The 14,955-nt window shown below is 38.2% G+C and overlaps 1 protein-coding gene and 1 long non-coding RNA gene across 2 annotated transcripts; both read left to right on the top strand.

The window, feature by feature from the left end:
• The first annotated feature begins 4,847 nt into the window (after nucleotides 1-4,847).
• On the top strand, nucleotides 4,848-14,721 carry LOC118995382 (uncharacterized). Its single transcript, XR_005068257.1, has 3 exons — nucleotides 4,848-4,858; nucleotides 5,427-5,430; nucleotides 14,537-14,721. It is a non-coding gene; the product is annotated as an uncharacterized LOC118995382 (long non-coding RNA).
• On the top strand, nucleotides 6,440-14,125 carry FGB (fibrinogen beta chain). The gene is made up of 9 exons (XM_037058357.1): nucleotides 6,440-6,560; nucleotides 6,793-6,813; nucleotides 9,485-9,676; nucleotides 10,182-10,365; nucleotides 11,292-11,519; nucleotides 12,053-12,166; nucleotides 12,532-12,657; nucleotides 12,851-13,136; nucleotides 13,723-14,125. The coding sequence occupies exons 1-9, from the start codon at nucleotides 6,495-6,497 to the stop codon at nucleotides 13,952-13,954; spliced, it is 1,449 nt and encodes a 482-aa protein (XP_036914252.1). The 5' UTR covers nucleotides 6,440-6,494; the 3' UTR covers nucleotides 13,955-14,125.
• Nucleotides 14,722-14,955: the final 234 nt, after the last annotated feature.

Below are 14,955 nucleotides of genomic sequence, written 5' to 3'. Positions count from 1 at the left end.
TTTTGCTTAAAACTGATGTTCTCTGACAATGGTCATTGATGGTAGAACTTGCAAGGAAATGCCAGTTATAAAATATATTCTATACTAGATATAATATAATTACAAAGACAATAATAACCATACAATAGGACATGGTTTTAAATGGCAGTAAGTTATTTTCCATTTCCTTATAGAAAATATAAGGAAGAGTCTAATTTATCTATGGGAATATAATCGTCTATTGGGATTTGTTAGTTTGTTAGTTAATCTTCCTGGAAAAAAATTATAAGCCCAGACTCAAGAAAGCATTGTAATAATTTTGGTCATTTGGACTAGACTATGCTCTTAGTTTTTAGAAGCTCTCTTTAATTTGCAGAGTTACACACTTTAACGTTTTAGATAGGGCTCAGTGGCTCTGCTACCTCATTCAAGAATCTATGAGTTACCTGCTGTATTTTGCCATGTATAATGCACACCCACGTTTTTGGCCCAAACTTTCAGGGGAAAAAATCTTTCGTTTTAATTTTAAAATTTATTTATTTATTTATTTTTAGATATCTTTGTGTATTATAAAGGATATTTTAGCATTTATTTTTTAACATATTATGGTACAAGAAATTTTATGTAATAACAATTACAAAACAATGACAGACCCAAGTTATTTCAGGCACTACCCAGGTGTTACGTCAACCCTTAGTTTTCCCTCAAAAATTTGGGAAAAAGTGGGTGTTATATGTGGCAAAATTTGGTAGGCTGTATGCAATTTTTGTGTTTATAGGGACCTAAATCTTATTTTGTTTATTTTTTTATAGGGACCTAAATTTTATTTTATTTGGATTCATAAAAGGATCCAGGACCCAGAAAAGGTATAGGATCCTTTAGCTTTGGGTAAATCCTTTACCTTTGGGGCTGACACCCAGAGCTGTCTTAACTGAGCAGTAGGGGTCACTGCTGCTCTTCATAAGAGTAGGAGGATTTTCTCAAGATCAGACAGGGGGGTAACTTATTAATGTAAATACTGCTAAATCTGTTTGTGTGAAACCGATAGCACAAATTTAAAACGAGACCTCCCCTGATTAATTAAGCTGCTTTTTAAAAAGTCACCAATACATAGAAATCTCTTTATTCTCTTCCAAACACACAATTGTGTGTATCTGTAGGTGTGTGCTCTGTCTCACCCTTAAAACGATGCTACTTTGTAAACAACCATTAATTCAGTCTTAACTCTTTTACGTAAGGTGGAGAATTGCTTCCCTGAAGACAGTCAGCCTCTCTAATCATAGTACATTTTAAGAAAACACATTATTTTTCATTATATTTAGATAAGTTAGTTCCAAATTTTAGTTGGTGTAAATAAAACTTCATTCTGATATTAAATTATAGGATAGTAACTTATTTGAAAAATTTATGACTTGCAAAAATGGGTTTAGTTGGCAGAAAACTTGACATCATAATGAAGAAGATTAAAGCATTTTGATTATTTGAATATTTTACTACTATAATCTAGGCCATTTTAGGTTCTCTTGTAAAAGCACAGTAGCAAAAGTCAGCATCATGTTTATAGATTAACACGAAAAACATCCTCATTAGTAAGCCAGAAAACTGGAATTTTTACTATCACCATTATTATCCACAGTTATTTTTTTCTAAAACTTCTACTCATGAGAGAAGAAATAAGTCACGTAAAATAAGAAATAATGAAGTAAAGCTATTTTTATTTGCAAATGGTATGATTTTGTGCCTAAAAAATAAGGAAGCAACTGGAGAAGCTGTTGGAAATAATAAGAAAATTTGCCAACGTATCTGAGTACAAAAATAATATTAAAAAATCAGTAGTTTTTATATATGCAGTTAAAGTATATGGGGAAAACCATCTTATAACAGTAGTAAGTGAAAAATGTGCAAGACTTAGATTAAAAAAACCTAAGGAACATTTTAAAAGATTTGAATTAATGAAAATGCATACCTTATTCTTGGATAGAAAGACTCAAAAGTGTAAATATGTCTATTACATCATTAATCTAATCCTGGGCACATTTCACAGAAAATATTTATAATTTAAGAAGTATTTAGTGAAAAATTTAAAAATTATAAACACTCCAAAATAAAACAAAAATTTTCATCTTCTATAGAGTTTTACTGCTGATGCTATGTACTTAAGTATAAAAACTTCATCATTTATTGTATTGCTTGAAAATACAGCTTCTCTTTCTCATGTGCAATTTATGCCTTTAAAAAATAGTCAGTCTGATTAATATAAGAATTTTATATTAATTTTCCCCTTGGATTAGTTTAGCAGACCTTAGAAGCAATCCTAGCCTAACTAACCAAAAGATAATGGGGTGTGGATGCTATTAGAAGAACAACTAGATGTCTCACCAATTTGACAGAAGAATGAAATGATCAAGTTTAGCAGTTTCTGCTGCTAGGGCTGGTAGACTTTCTCTCTGGAATGCTGCCATGAATAGGACTTGGGTAAGGAGTCTACCCCTAACCCAGTGACCTGTGGCTCTAAGGTCAGAGTATCACAGTACTAACAGGACCACTGTAGCCCCACACCTGCATTTTAGGAGCATTCCAAGCTAAGGGGGCAGCATTCCACAGGTGTTCATTACACCCTTTATGGTCTCAAGTCCCAGTGTGACAGAAGCAGGAGAGCATCTCTGCCTTTTCTCTAGTTTGGAGATTGGCTTTGGGTTGAAGAAGAAAATATCCTATTTTTCCCATGTTGCCATGCTCTGCTTTCCAATCAGTCCTCTTAAGAAGAACAGAGTGGCATCCTTCAAGTCAGTAGAGGGAGTCTCTCCACAAGAAATAGTGCTAGCTAGCACATCCTCATCTTCCCTGCTTTCTCATTGTGATGGCTAACCAATTATGGTGGTCACCACCTCCCTGGTCTCAGGCTTGCCCATCAAAGCTCTGGTCCAAGTGGACCTCCAGCTCTTCAGTAATGACTTCCCTGTGGACAGTGGTTCTCAAACGGGAGCTCAGGATAAAACAAGAAAAACATTCTCAGAGACTAACAACAATTTAGTAAAGTGTCACAAGAAAAGTATCCACAAAGGGGGTACTTTCACTAACAATGTACCCACTTTCACTCAATCACTAACAATGATTTAGCATAATTTCTCAAAAGCTATGCCTATTTTAAAAGAGTACAGTATTTTCTTGTATTCGTTAAATCAGTCACTAATTTATATGTTCAAACTTTGCTCAATAAATATCTATCAAATACCTTCCATGTGTCAGATGTATGATATAAACCAAACTGTCATTCAAACAAGTAAGTTTCAAGTCTACAAGCTTTTGCCTTTTAAGTTCCTTTTCCTTTTGAAGGAGGTTAGGGCCTTAAGTCATTGTTCCCAAAGACTTACCTTTCCCTGTCTAAGGCGTAATACATCTTATAAGTACTTTTCATTTTCTGCCTTCCTCTTGGAAGAACTAAAAAAGATAATACTTTTCGTCCTGCCTTCTAAATGCTTTTAGCTAGCCTTATAAATTAACAGAGACAGATACCGTGTGGAAATCAGTCTTAATACATAAGTGTGAAAATTTCCAGACAGTAAGGCAAAATGGGGTGTATGTGTCATTTTGGACAAAGGAGGAAAGGAGAAAATGGGGTCTTAAGATTTCAAAAATAGAGATGGATGATTTCCAGGTAATTGAGGAAGGCGTAGAGAACACACATGGCAGGCAAATTTTAGCTTCAATGGGACAAGGGTGATCTTGCTTAGGGTCTACCACACTTCACTCAAATGAGGCTAAGGGTTTTCTTCCTACAGCAGGTCTTTCCATTTGAATCTCTTGGGCAGAAGAGGGGGAGGGTCCATTGCTTTTTCTAAGTCTTTCGTTTCCGAATAATCAGCTTAAAATGACTATCCCCAAAGGCAGCTGCAGCATGGCAAAACTCTGGTGTCCTTCACCATCTAGACATACAACTTCAGGAGCACAGGGTGCGGTCTTTCCAGGTTACCAAAGTATCCTTAGCCCCTAGCACACTATCTTGCCACGAAGTAGGTGCTTTGTATGACGAACACAAATTGCCTCATGCTTTACAAACTGGGCCTGATATGAATCGTAAAAGTATCAACAGCAAGCACATCGACCAGCAGTGCTTGCAAATCTGCCCTTCATGCCAGACAGCTGCTGGACAAGACACACGATTTACTGTCACTGATTTACTGACCTTGACTTATGTAACGGGATCAGGGAATATGAAGAACACTGCACGACTGACCTGAAATCATAACTGAACACATAGCACTCCCTTCCTCCTCCCCCAATCGCATCAACATTTTCAAAGAACTTAACTAATTTAGTAAGCAAAATGTCTGCAAAGACATTCTTTCTCTTTGAAAACGTGGCAATGTACTTTATAATATTAGGCCGTTTAGTGTGTTTGTGTAGCTGTCTATAACCACAGAAAAACATATTTAACAAGTACTAGAGTTAAAGAAACTCATAGTTATTATCACTGCATCAGGCATGCTTCTCACGCAGACATGAATATCCACACCCACACCCTTATAAGAAAGTAAAAATGTAGGTGAAAATAAAGGCTAAGACTGAGTGTGCCAATGTGAGACACTCTCACTCAGGACAATGGGCTAGCCAAAAGAACTAACACAAGCCAAGCAAAAAGGTACCAGTGAATCCTTTATGATGTTTGTATTTTGTTGGGCAATGTGGTGTAAGGGACACAGGGCATGGACTGTGAGATCAATTAGACCTGGATCAAGTCCTGGTACAAGTCCTTACTACTTGTTTACCTTGGGTAGTTTACTCATCTTCTAGCCTCAGTTTCATCATCTGTATGACACTTAGTGGTTTCAAGAATTAAATCAGATAAATGATTACCAGAGCTGGGCCTCTGAGGCATGTTTCAAAGAAGGCTAGTGCACTCGTTCACTTTCCAGTTTTTTATTGAACGCTCACTATGCCTGCCTTGCTCACCAACACATCTCCAGCCTTTAGCACACTACCTGTCTCGTAGGATGCTCTCAAGAACCTAGCTGCAGAATGAATGTCTCTGCTCTTACAGAACGTACATCTTAACAGTTTCCTTCCACCTTCTTACTGATAATGGCCAGAATAGCAGTCAGAGCAGAAAACGTGGGAATGTAAAGCAGTTTCCACTTTCATGTGGTACAAGACTGTGTAATATATTTGAAGAACTTTAAAAATTAAACTTCTGTAAATTAAATAATGGCTCTTGGGCTAGTTGATGAAATGTCAGCGCTTGGAAATGAAGTAATAGCATGATAATATCACCTCAAAAGAAAAAAAAACACGTTTTAGTATTCTTCACAGTCCTTTTATTTTATTTATTTTTATTGAGGTAAAATTGATATATAGTAGTCAATCTTTTTAAATCAGCAAGAATCTGATATCATTAAAATAAAAGCCTGCTTAGATTATGAAAATAAACTCTCAGTTACATTTTGAAGGGAAGTCTTTTTGCACATTATTTTAATTAATACACACATTTGCTTTTTTAGTTAGATTATATATTCTTCTAAGAAAAATGAAAACTACACTAATCTTAAAGTACACAATTCACTTATTAATGAGTGGTACACAAATATAGGAAAATCCAACCAATTGTGTTACTTAATTTAAATATAATGCTTTGCTTCTATAAACCTGAGTGAAAAGAATTTGGGAAAGCCACCCACACTACCGAGGTAAAAAAGACATTTAATGGGTCTCATACTATCATCCAGAGCCCACTTCAGAGCATTGTTTAAAACATACTCTACTGACCCAAATCTGCTATGTTTTTTTTTTAAGATTTTATTTATTTATCTTTAGAGGGGAAGGGAAGGAGAGAAGGAGAGAAACATCAATGTATGGTTGCCTCTCATGAGCCCCCTGCTGGGAACTGGCCTGCAACCCAGGCATGTGCCCTGACTGGGAATCGAACCGCGATCATGTGGTTCACAGGCCCGAGCTCAATCCACTGAGCTACACCAGCCAGGGCTTGATGTAACATTATTCTTAATTTTAATGACTTATTTTAAAACTGAATTACCTGATCACCTCAAAACCTAAGCATTTATTCCATACCTTTAATGAGCTCACAATATTAGTGGATGCCTTGTGAGTTAGTCCAATTTTTTTGTGCCTGGGTTAAAAGTATTTTTTTCTCACCCATTCTTTGTAAGTTTAGACAGCATGCACATTAATTTACAGGAAATGTGATGCACATCTCTTTTAGGAATGTCCTAATTTCCCATCATATTGTCCATTGAACTCAATTGAAGAATTTTGGTGTTTCTAATTCAGCCAACAGAGAACAGTTGAACAACAAGTAAATAAGTCTTGCTGGGAAGATGTTGCTTAAGCAATAAAATGGTTCAGCCAAGAAGTGAACCAAAAAATTAAACATTAACTAAGGAAGCTAACCATTTAAAGTCATACCTAACCGGGGATTCAGGTATATATAGGATTGAAGTGCTCTTAGCTAAGTTCACCAGAGAAGGACGGTTTCTTGGAACTTCCAAAAACTTTAAATCATGAGACATCTATTACTGCTACTATTGTGTGTTTTTGTAGTTCAGTCCCAAGACTATGAAAATGAGGTGATTTGAAAAAAATTATTACTACACTATTGCTAATATTATTAATGTAAAATATAACAATTATAATTATATGAAATATCTATTTCTATGAAATTTTAATCTTGATTTTAATTATGAAATGGAATTGTCAATCACAGGAGCCCATTTTATTTAAATGATGTTACATAGTATTTCTTATATAAAACAAAGTAACAATTTTTTGTTTTCTGGTTTATCACTTTCTTTTTCCCAGGATGAAGACGACACACCTAAGGTAAGATGTGTTTATTCTCATTTGGTGTTATCCTGAGTACTGTGAACTTTGGTTCCAGCAACACTTTAATTAAATTGCGGGAACAAAAATCTGAAAATTTGGCAGACTATAAAATAACAAAAGAGCAGTATTTTACAAGAAAAATGCTGTGGTAGATAGATTCTCCCTGGGGAAGGAGGGTCATATACAGTTGCTGAAATTATTGGCTATATATTAATAAAAATTGTAAACTAAATCTAAAGGCAGAATAGATCAAGTGCAGTGATAGAAATGCAATATTGTTTTTTCAAATTAGAAAATTTAAAATGTAGGTTGTATTCATTATTATTATTAATGATTACAAGGCATGTAGCCCAGTTTGATATATTCATTTGTAGAACAGTTTTTCCTCAAGTACTATCCTTGCTGATTTATTCCTCTGGGTTTGGAGATGTCAAAAGTACAGAAATGCATTTAGGGAAATGGAAATTTAACACATTTTAATTTTAATATCAAATGAACCATGATCAAATTTCTTGTATATAACATGGCATTATCACACTAAAAATAAAGCACACAATAATTTTAAAAGATGTCCTTCCTTTTTAATCACTTGTTGAATTTGAAGGCACTCTAAGTGATCTAATTATAAAACTATACATGTAAAAATATCCTTGTCTGGTTAATTGCATGGGGTAAGAAAATTGTCGAGAATGTGTAAACATTTGCGAAGTATATGGTTAAGCAGTTTTATGCCCACAAACCAATACCTACAGAGACAGTTTACTGGTTTAGGCTTCAAGATGGATTTTCTAGCTTTAGTTATTTTAATAAGTGGTCTTCATAAACCTAAATGCCTGTATAATTTTTAAAATATTTTTATTTCCTTGTCTCTCACAAAGAAAGATGATCAATGCTACCTTTACACTCTGAAATAAAGAGAAAATATTGTTCCTTCTGTTATACATTGATTTGTAACATACAGGTGAATTACACTTATAAAATTTCAGTTAGAACAGACCAGCTCTGACAGAGAATCCACACCTTCGAAATAAAATATCTGTATTTCCCTCACATCTTCACACATTGTTTTTATTATTGCCATCACACATAACAAATACTGTAGTTTAAATCCAGCAGTTAAGCAAGGGAATCAGGAACCAGCCTGCCTGGGTTTAAAGCCCTCCAACTAAATGTTAAATATTGTAACTTAATGAGTTAATGACAGTAATTGAATGACTTTCAAGCTCGCAAAATAACTAGAAAGCTTAGTCTCTGCTTCAAAACTAGTCCTTTCTTAATTTGTTATTATGCCTGAAAGGGTATAATTATTGACAAAAACCATATGATAATACAGTTCATCCAACTCAACCCTTTTATGTTGCAATGCGTATTTTCCTCTTCATCGTCTTTAAGTGTAATACCTTTTAAGTTAACAAATAATTTTAATTGCAATTCACATACCTTGAGAATTATTTTAAATAACGAAAAATCATGATGTTTGATAGAGAAATTATGTAGGAAATTTCACTAGAAATGTTTATCAAGTGGTTTTATTGGTAGAACATAGGATGAAAAATTGCAGATTAGCAGTGGAAAAAGTCACCTAAACTCTAGTACCTGTTATGTGTGACTGCAGTGAAAATAATAACGAACTTACTATGTGCCAAGTGCTCTCCTCAGGGTATCGTATGCAAGAAGTTATTTAAGTCTTATAATCATCTTAAATGGCTGATACTAGTAGTCTCCCTATTTTACAGATAAGGAAATGGGTACCGATAAAATAACTTGCCCAAGATTTTATGAGGTAGTAGGTGGTAGGGCCAAGCCAGGCAGTCTAGCCCCAGAATGCCTTATTTCTTTTTTTTAAACGTTTTATTTATTTATTTTTAGAGAGAGGGGAAGGGAAGAAGAAAGTGGGAGAGAAACATCAATGTGTGGTTGCCTCTTACATATCCCCTATTGGGGACTTGGCCTGCAATCCAGGCATGTACCCTGACTGGGAATCGAACCAGTGTCCCTTTGCTTCACAGACCCGCACTCAATCCACTGAGCTACACCAGCCAGGGCAGAATGTCTTATTTCTTTTTAAACATGTTAGAGGCAAGGGTTGTCCTATTATTATAAATAAATTTGCCCTGGCTGGTGTAGCTCAGTGGATTGAGCGCGGGCCTGCGAACCAGAGTATTGCGGTTCGATTCCCAGTCCGGGCACATGCCTGGGTTGCAGGCCAGTTCCCAGCAGGGGACACACGAGAGGCAACCATACATTGATATTTCTCTCCCTCTCCCCTTCCCTTCCCCTCTAAAGATAAATAAATAAAATATTTTTTAAAATAAATTTGTACTACTTGAGGATATTATTATGTAGGAGTTACCCAAATCAATCACCAAATCATAAAAACTAAACATGGGGAAATAATGAACAATGATTATAGAAATTTAGTAATTCAAGTGGCTTGAGAATTTAAAAACTGCATGAGATATGACAGCTTTTTGTAGTTTGTCTTTCTGCGGTAACTAAAAAGACGGGAGCAACCTATTGATTTACCAACATCTAGGCAGTTGATGATGGGCCTTGAGCCAATCATCAGTCGTGTGAGAATGTAAATGACCAAATGAGGACATTGGAATAGTTAAGTCTAAAGCCTTCCATAACACAATACATTTTGTTTCTGCCTGGTTCTCTGAAGAGAGGCTTGGATGCCCGTGGTCACCGACCACTCGACAAGAGGAGGGAAGAGGCTCCCATCCTGAGACCTGCCCCTCCCCCCATCAGCGGAGGCGGCTACCGAGCCCGTCCAGCCAAAGCAGCTGCCAGCCAAAAGAAAGTGGAGAGAAAAGCCCCTGACGCTGGGGGCTGCCTTCACGCCGACCCAGACCTGGTGGGTGCACGGATGTTTCTCGCCGCAGTGGGTGGGTGGCCCACGCGGAGAAAGCCTTCGCCTCCATCGCGTCTTCCCCATGTGGCACTGACCATGTCGCCGCTGTTTTTATTTTGTTTATTTTGGAAATACATACAAAACATAAACATGTTGGGCCTTGGGTTGAAGGTGTCTTTCTAGTTTTCTTTGGTCTGGGCCCAAGATTACAATTGAAGACACATGGGTGCTGCCTTTACTTTTGTATTTTGCCCATTTCATTTGTTTGGGTGAGAAATTTTAAACTTATTTACTGCATTTATGTTTATACTTATTTTCTGGTAAGATCTATTTTTAATCTTCACAAGACAACAGTGATGACTCTAGAATTTTTGGGCTCAGGGAAAGAAAAGCAAATGACAAGTTTTTGTATTGGCTAACGATCACTGAATTTTTACCATGTGCAATTTTCACAAATACACATAATCCAAATTCTTCACCTAACACCCGATATTTTCTTTGTCTGCAGGGGGTGTTGTGTCCTACAGGATGTGAGTTGCAAGAAACGTTAGTAAAACAAGAAAGACCAATCAGAAACAGTGTCAAAGAGTTAAATAATAATATTGGGTCCATTTCCCAGACCTCAGATACCACCTTTCAGTATATGAATATGCTAAAAGACATGTGGAAAAACTGGCAGAAGCAAGTAAAAGGTAGGTATCCTTGTGTTTTCTATTTGATTCTGTTCAGCAGTAGGGACTGTTAGACTGCCCTGGGAATGCACCATCGTGAGAAGAATGACATTTCTGGATCAGGCTAAAGGTATCTGCAGGCTTCTTCTGTGGCCCAATCACCCTGGAGTCCTCATGCCCTCACCCGCACCTGCAGCTTGTCAGAGAAACACTGTTCGACGCGTTCCCAGTGTGGCGTCAGCAAGGATGGTTTTCTATGGAAAAATTTTCTGAATCCTCATTTTCAGTCTCTGAGAGACCTGTGACTCAGAAGACAATATTCACAGAGTAAAAAAGTTAGCATTTATATATTGGACACTTGAGGTTTTGAATATAAGAGGGTGGTCCATGATATACTCAATTGTATTGCAAATAATGATACTTAACCTTTGAACCTTAAGATCTGAATTGAGTATAATGGGCTTGCTGGTTAGAAATCAGCTGGTGAGTGAATCTGGCGTTGACATCTCAGTGATCAGCACGCCCGAATTTGGACATTTTTCAAATGACTCGTGACATCTCTTTTGTAAATTTGAAGACTCTGCTATACTTATGTGAGATGGATAAATAAATCTAGTATATCCACTCCATAAGATGTTGAACTTCTAAGATGGAAGGTCTAAACACTTTCCTCTTCTTGCCTCACCAAAGATATAAACAACCTATTATCTGTAAGCACAATTTTTAGCTTACTCCTCAGGTAAATTACTGGGACAGTAGTTAGAATATATGCTAATGTACATATGCCATGGGGTCAAGTACAACTACATAGCATGACTGCCTGATGGTGGCTCAGTGCCCTTTTGTTCATTCTCAGAAAGTCCAAATCACAATTGTGTGGTTGAATACTTTTAATTTTTTTATCAGGGGAAAAATGCTAACTATTCCCACATAATTTCATTTTCCAGAAAATGAAAATGTCATAAATGAGTATACCTCAGACCTGGAAAACTACCAATTATACATAGACGAGACCTTGACGAGTAACATCCCGACGAGCCTTCGTGTGCTCCGTTCAATCCTGGAAAACCTGAGAAGCAAAATACAGAAACTGGAATCCGATGTGTCCGTCCAGATGGACTACTGTCGCACCCCCTGCACTGTCAGCTGCAATGTTCCTGTGGTGTCTGGCAAAGGTAACTAGTTACTAAACATATTTTTGGAGAGTTTCAGAGGAATGCATGCTCTCTAAAACTAAGGTAACAACAACAACAAAAAGCCCAGTGGATTCTCTCCCACGGATCCTAATGGTACTACGGCACATTCCCAGCGTGCTGTGTTCTGACCCAGCCTAGTGTACTTGCCTGCTTTGGATGAGCAGGACGCGGAGTGATGACGGCAGTAGCCCCACGAGGCACTGTGCATCCCTGCTTGAGTCGATGGCAGAGGAGTGAGTAGACGCAGAGGTTTCTTCATCCCACATGTTCTGGCCATTTCTATCTGGCAGATAGCCCAGGAGCAGATAGCCTGGAGCAGAGCGCCCCCTTAGCAGATATGAGTCAAAACTGAGTTCGATTCTTTTGTAAAAAGATTCCATTTCTCTATTGTAGCCTTAGATGTCTAAAACGAAACATTCCTTGGGAATGTATGTAATCTTATAAAATGGATGACTAAAGACCAAGTAACTAGTTGTAGTTCCTGAATGTAATATGGGTCCTTACGGTTGCAGAGTGTGAGGAAATTGTCAGGAACGGAGGTGAAACGTCTGAACTGTATCTCATCCAGCCTCACAGCTCTGTCAAACCGTATAGAGTGTACTGCGACATGAACACGGAAGGTGGCGGTAAGTTGGTCGCTGTTGGCCTGTTACTCTCAAATTATTTCAGTACCCCAGAACATTGGAAAGTAAGTCTTAGCTTTAACATAACTCATGACGGGCCACACGATTGGGAAATCAATCTGACATTTTAAAAGTTATAAAATATCTATAGTTCACAATTCAGAGTGAGACCAAGCACATACAGTTTTTAAAGATTTTAAGACTTTCCTTCTCACATGTGTTTCCTTGTTGTGTCTATTGTGGAGCACTAGGCATAGAGGGGCATAATAGAAGTTCAATAGACAAAGCATTCAGACCCTTCCCTTCAAGTGACATTACTTGTTATTGTTTAATATGGGCTGTTTCTTTTTCCTTTCTTTGACCCGAAGGATGGACAGTAATTCAGAACCGTCAAGATGGCAGCGTTGACTTCGGCAGGAAATGGGACCCATATAGACAAGGCTTTGGCAACGTTGCAACCAATGGAGATGGGAAAAAGTACTGTGGCCTCCCAGGTAACCACAGAGAGTGTGAAATAAAATTATTAAAAGTGGGCCTCTCTCCATTAAAGAAACCCATAGTGTCAGGAGTCTGTTTTAGGAGTTTAGGAGGTTTGGAAGAATTTATGGAAAGACTGTGAAAGAGAAGAAAGGCAGTTTTTAGTTTCTAAAGTATTTATTTTTGGTGGGATTTTGTTTATTTTTGTAGGTGAGTATTGGCTTGGAAATGATAAAATCAGCCAGCTTACCAAGATGGGCCCCACAGAACTTCTGATCGAAATGGAGGACTGGAAAGGAGACAAGGTGAAAGCGCGCTATGGAGGCTTCACCGTACAGAACGAGGCAGACAAGTACCAGATCTCTGTGAGCAAGTACAAGGGCACAGCCGGCAATGCCCTCATGGAAGGGGCTTCCCAGCTCGTGGGAGAAAACCGAACCATGACCATTCACAACGGCATGTTCTTCAGCACCTACGACAGAGACAACGACGGCTGGTACGTGCTACGTTCTTCCCTCCTGCTCTCAAAGCCACCACTGATATTGTTCCTGGGCATCATTCATGATGGCTAATGTTGGTAATAACTCTCCTTTCTTGGGTAGTTCCTGCATGTCAGCCACTGAAGGAAGCTCTTTCTACATCATTCTGATAAGGTTGCCCTTATGTTCTCATCTGATAGATGAAGTTTAGAGAGACTAAGGAACTTGTTCAAAGGCATACAATTCTAAAAGACAGGACTTGAATTAGAACACTCTTACCTTCTGAGTAGTGAGTGCTCAGAAGGGTTTCTATGTCTATATATTGAAATGTATATATTTGAAAGCTTCCTTTTGGTTTTCATGGTGTACTCTAATACGAAGGGATTGGGGAGCTATCCTTTCAATATAAAGTAACAAATATAGATGAATTAGCTACATAGGCTCTCTCCCTTCCTTGCTCGAGGGCAGAGAAGGCCTTTGGTGTGGTAGGGTGACTTTATTTATAGAACCAGAGGGAAGGGGTACAGTGCACAGCATCCCCTTTGCACTGAATTAATTGGACAGCCCTGCAGTTGTATCAACCCCAAACGCATTCCCTTTCAGGACAAACGCAGACCCGAGGAAACAATGCTCTAAAGAGGACGGTGGCGGATGGTGGTATAACAGATGTCATGCAGCCAATCCAAATGGCAGATACTACTGGGGTGGACATTACAGCTGGGACATGGCCAAACACGGCACAGATGATGGAGTAGTCTGGATGAACTGGAAGGGGTCCTGGTATTCGATGAAGAAGATGTCGATGAAGATCAGGCCCTACTTCCCACAGCAATAGGCCCCAAAACGTATATTTTTATTCTTCCATGTGTAACAACATTTTTTTATATTATGTCATTGGAATTTTCTTTCATATATTATATCCCTCTAAAACTGTCAAAAGGCTGTGAGTGTGACTTTTTGGAAATCCTATTTAGGGTCAATGACATTAAAGTTAGCACACCATTTTCTTTTGTAATCTTTGTTTGTGTTGCTCACCAAGCAGTAACCCAAAGGGTAATTGTGGCCAGTCAGTGTGGAATTTCAATTCCAGTTGATTGTGAAAAGGTTCAAGTTAGAAGGAGGAATTTTCTGTCCTTGTTGTAGAAAAATGATGAGGCAAACTAAAAGCTACAGTATGACTGTCTACTCTATATCACTGAAAACTATTTGTTTATATAAGGCCTACCACAGAAAACTTTCAAAAAGACTTATCAATTAAGCTAGTCTCTGCCCCAATAAAGTAATGTTTCCTTATTTTGTAATCCAGAGGGTCAGCGAGTTAGGCATTGAGCTTTCAAGAAAAGAGAAGTGTACACAACCTCAAGGAGCTCATAAGCTGGCACTGAGCATCTTCAACATCTCACTCCACACCGTGGAGAACCCCTGCTCTGGCCCTCAGCCAGACTCCGGGGTCAGAGGGCCCAAGAGGACAGTCAGGATCCAGTCTTCACCACTCAGTTTTGGGGGGGAGATAGTGAGGTAGGAAGCAACAGTTGCCTTTCCCTTGGACACTAGGCTGACTGGCCTCAGTTGGGTTTTCGGTTTTCACGTAGTTACACCAGAACTGAAGTAGATGTGAACTTTTTGTTTTTTCCATGTCTCCCCAAGAAATTAATGTGTCAACTCAACATTTTGTTACCTCATATTCTCCCATCAGTTTGCTCCAACGGCCCCGGGCGACTCTATGGCCCTAGGTCCCCTTTCTTTAACTCAGCCTCACTGCCATTGGTTTTCTTGGAAACTCGTGGTCCTGAGGTTCATCCTCTCAACCTTCAGGGGTGTCCAACCTATTGGCAT

Source organism: Sturnira hondurensis, unplaced genomic scaffold (assembly GCF_014824575.4).
Source record: "Sturnira hondurensis isolate 20B ecotype Veracruz unplaced genomic scaffold, ASM1482457v3 Scaffold0010128, whole genome shotgun sequence".
Lineage (NCBI taxonomy): Eukaryota > Metazoa > Chordata > Mammalia > Chiroptera > Phyllostomidae > Sturnira > Sturnira hondurensis.
The sequence above is the reverse complement of the archived record's forward strand: the minus strand, read 5'-3'. Positions and strand labels throughout refer to the sequence as shown.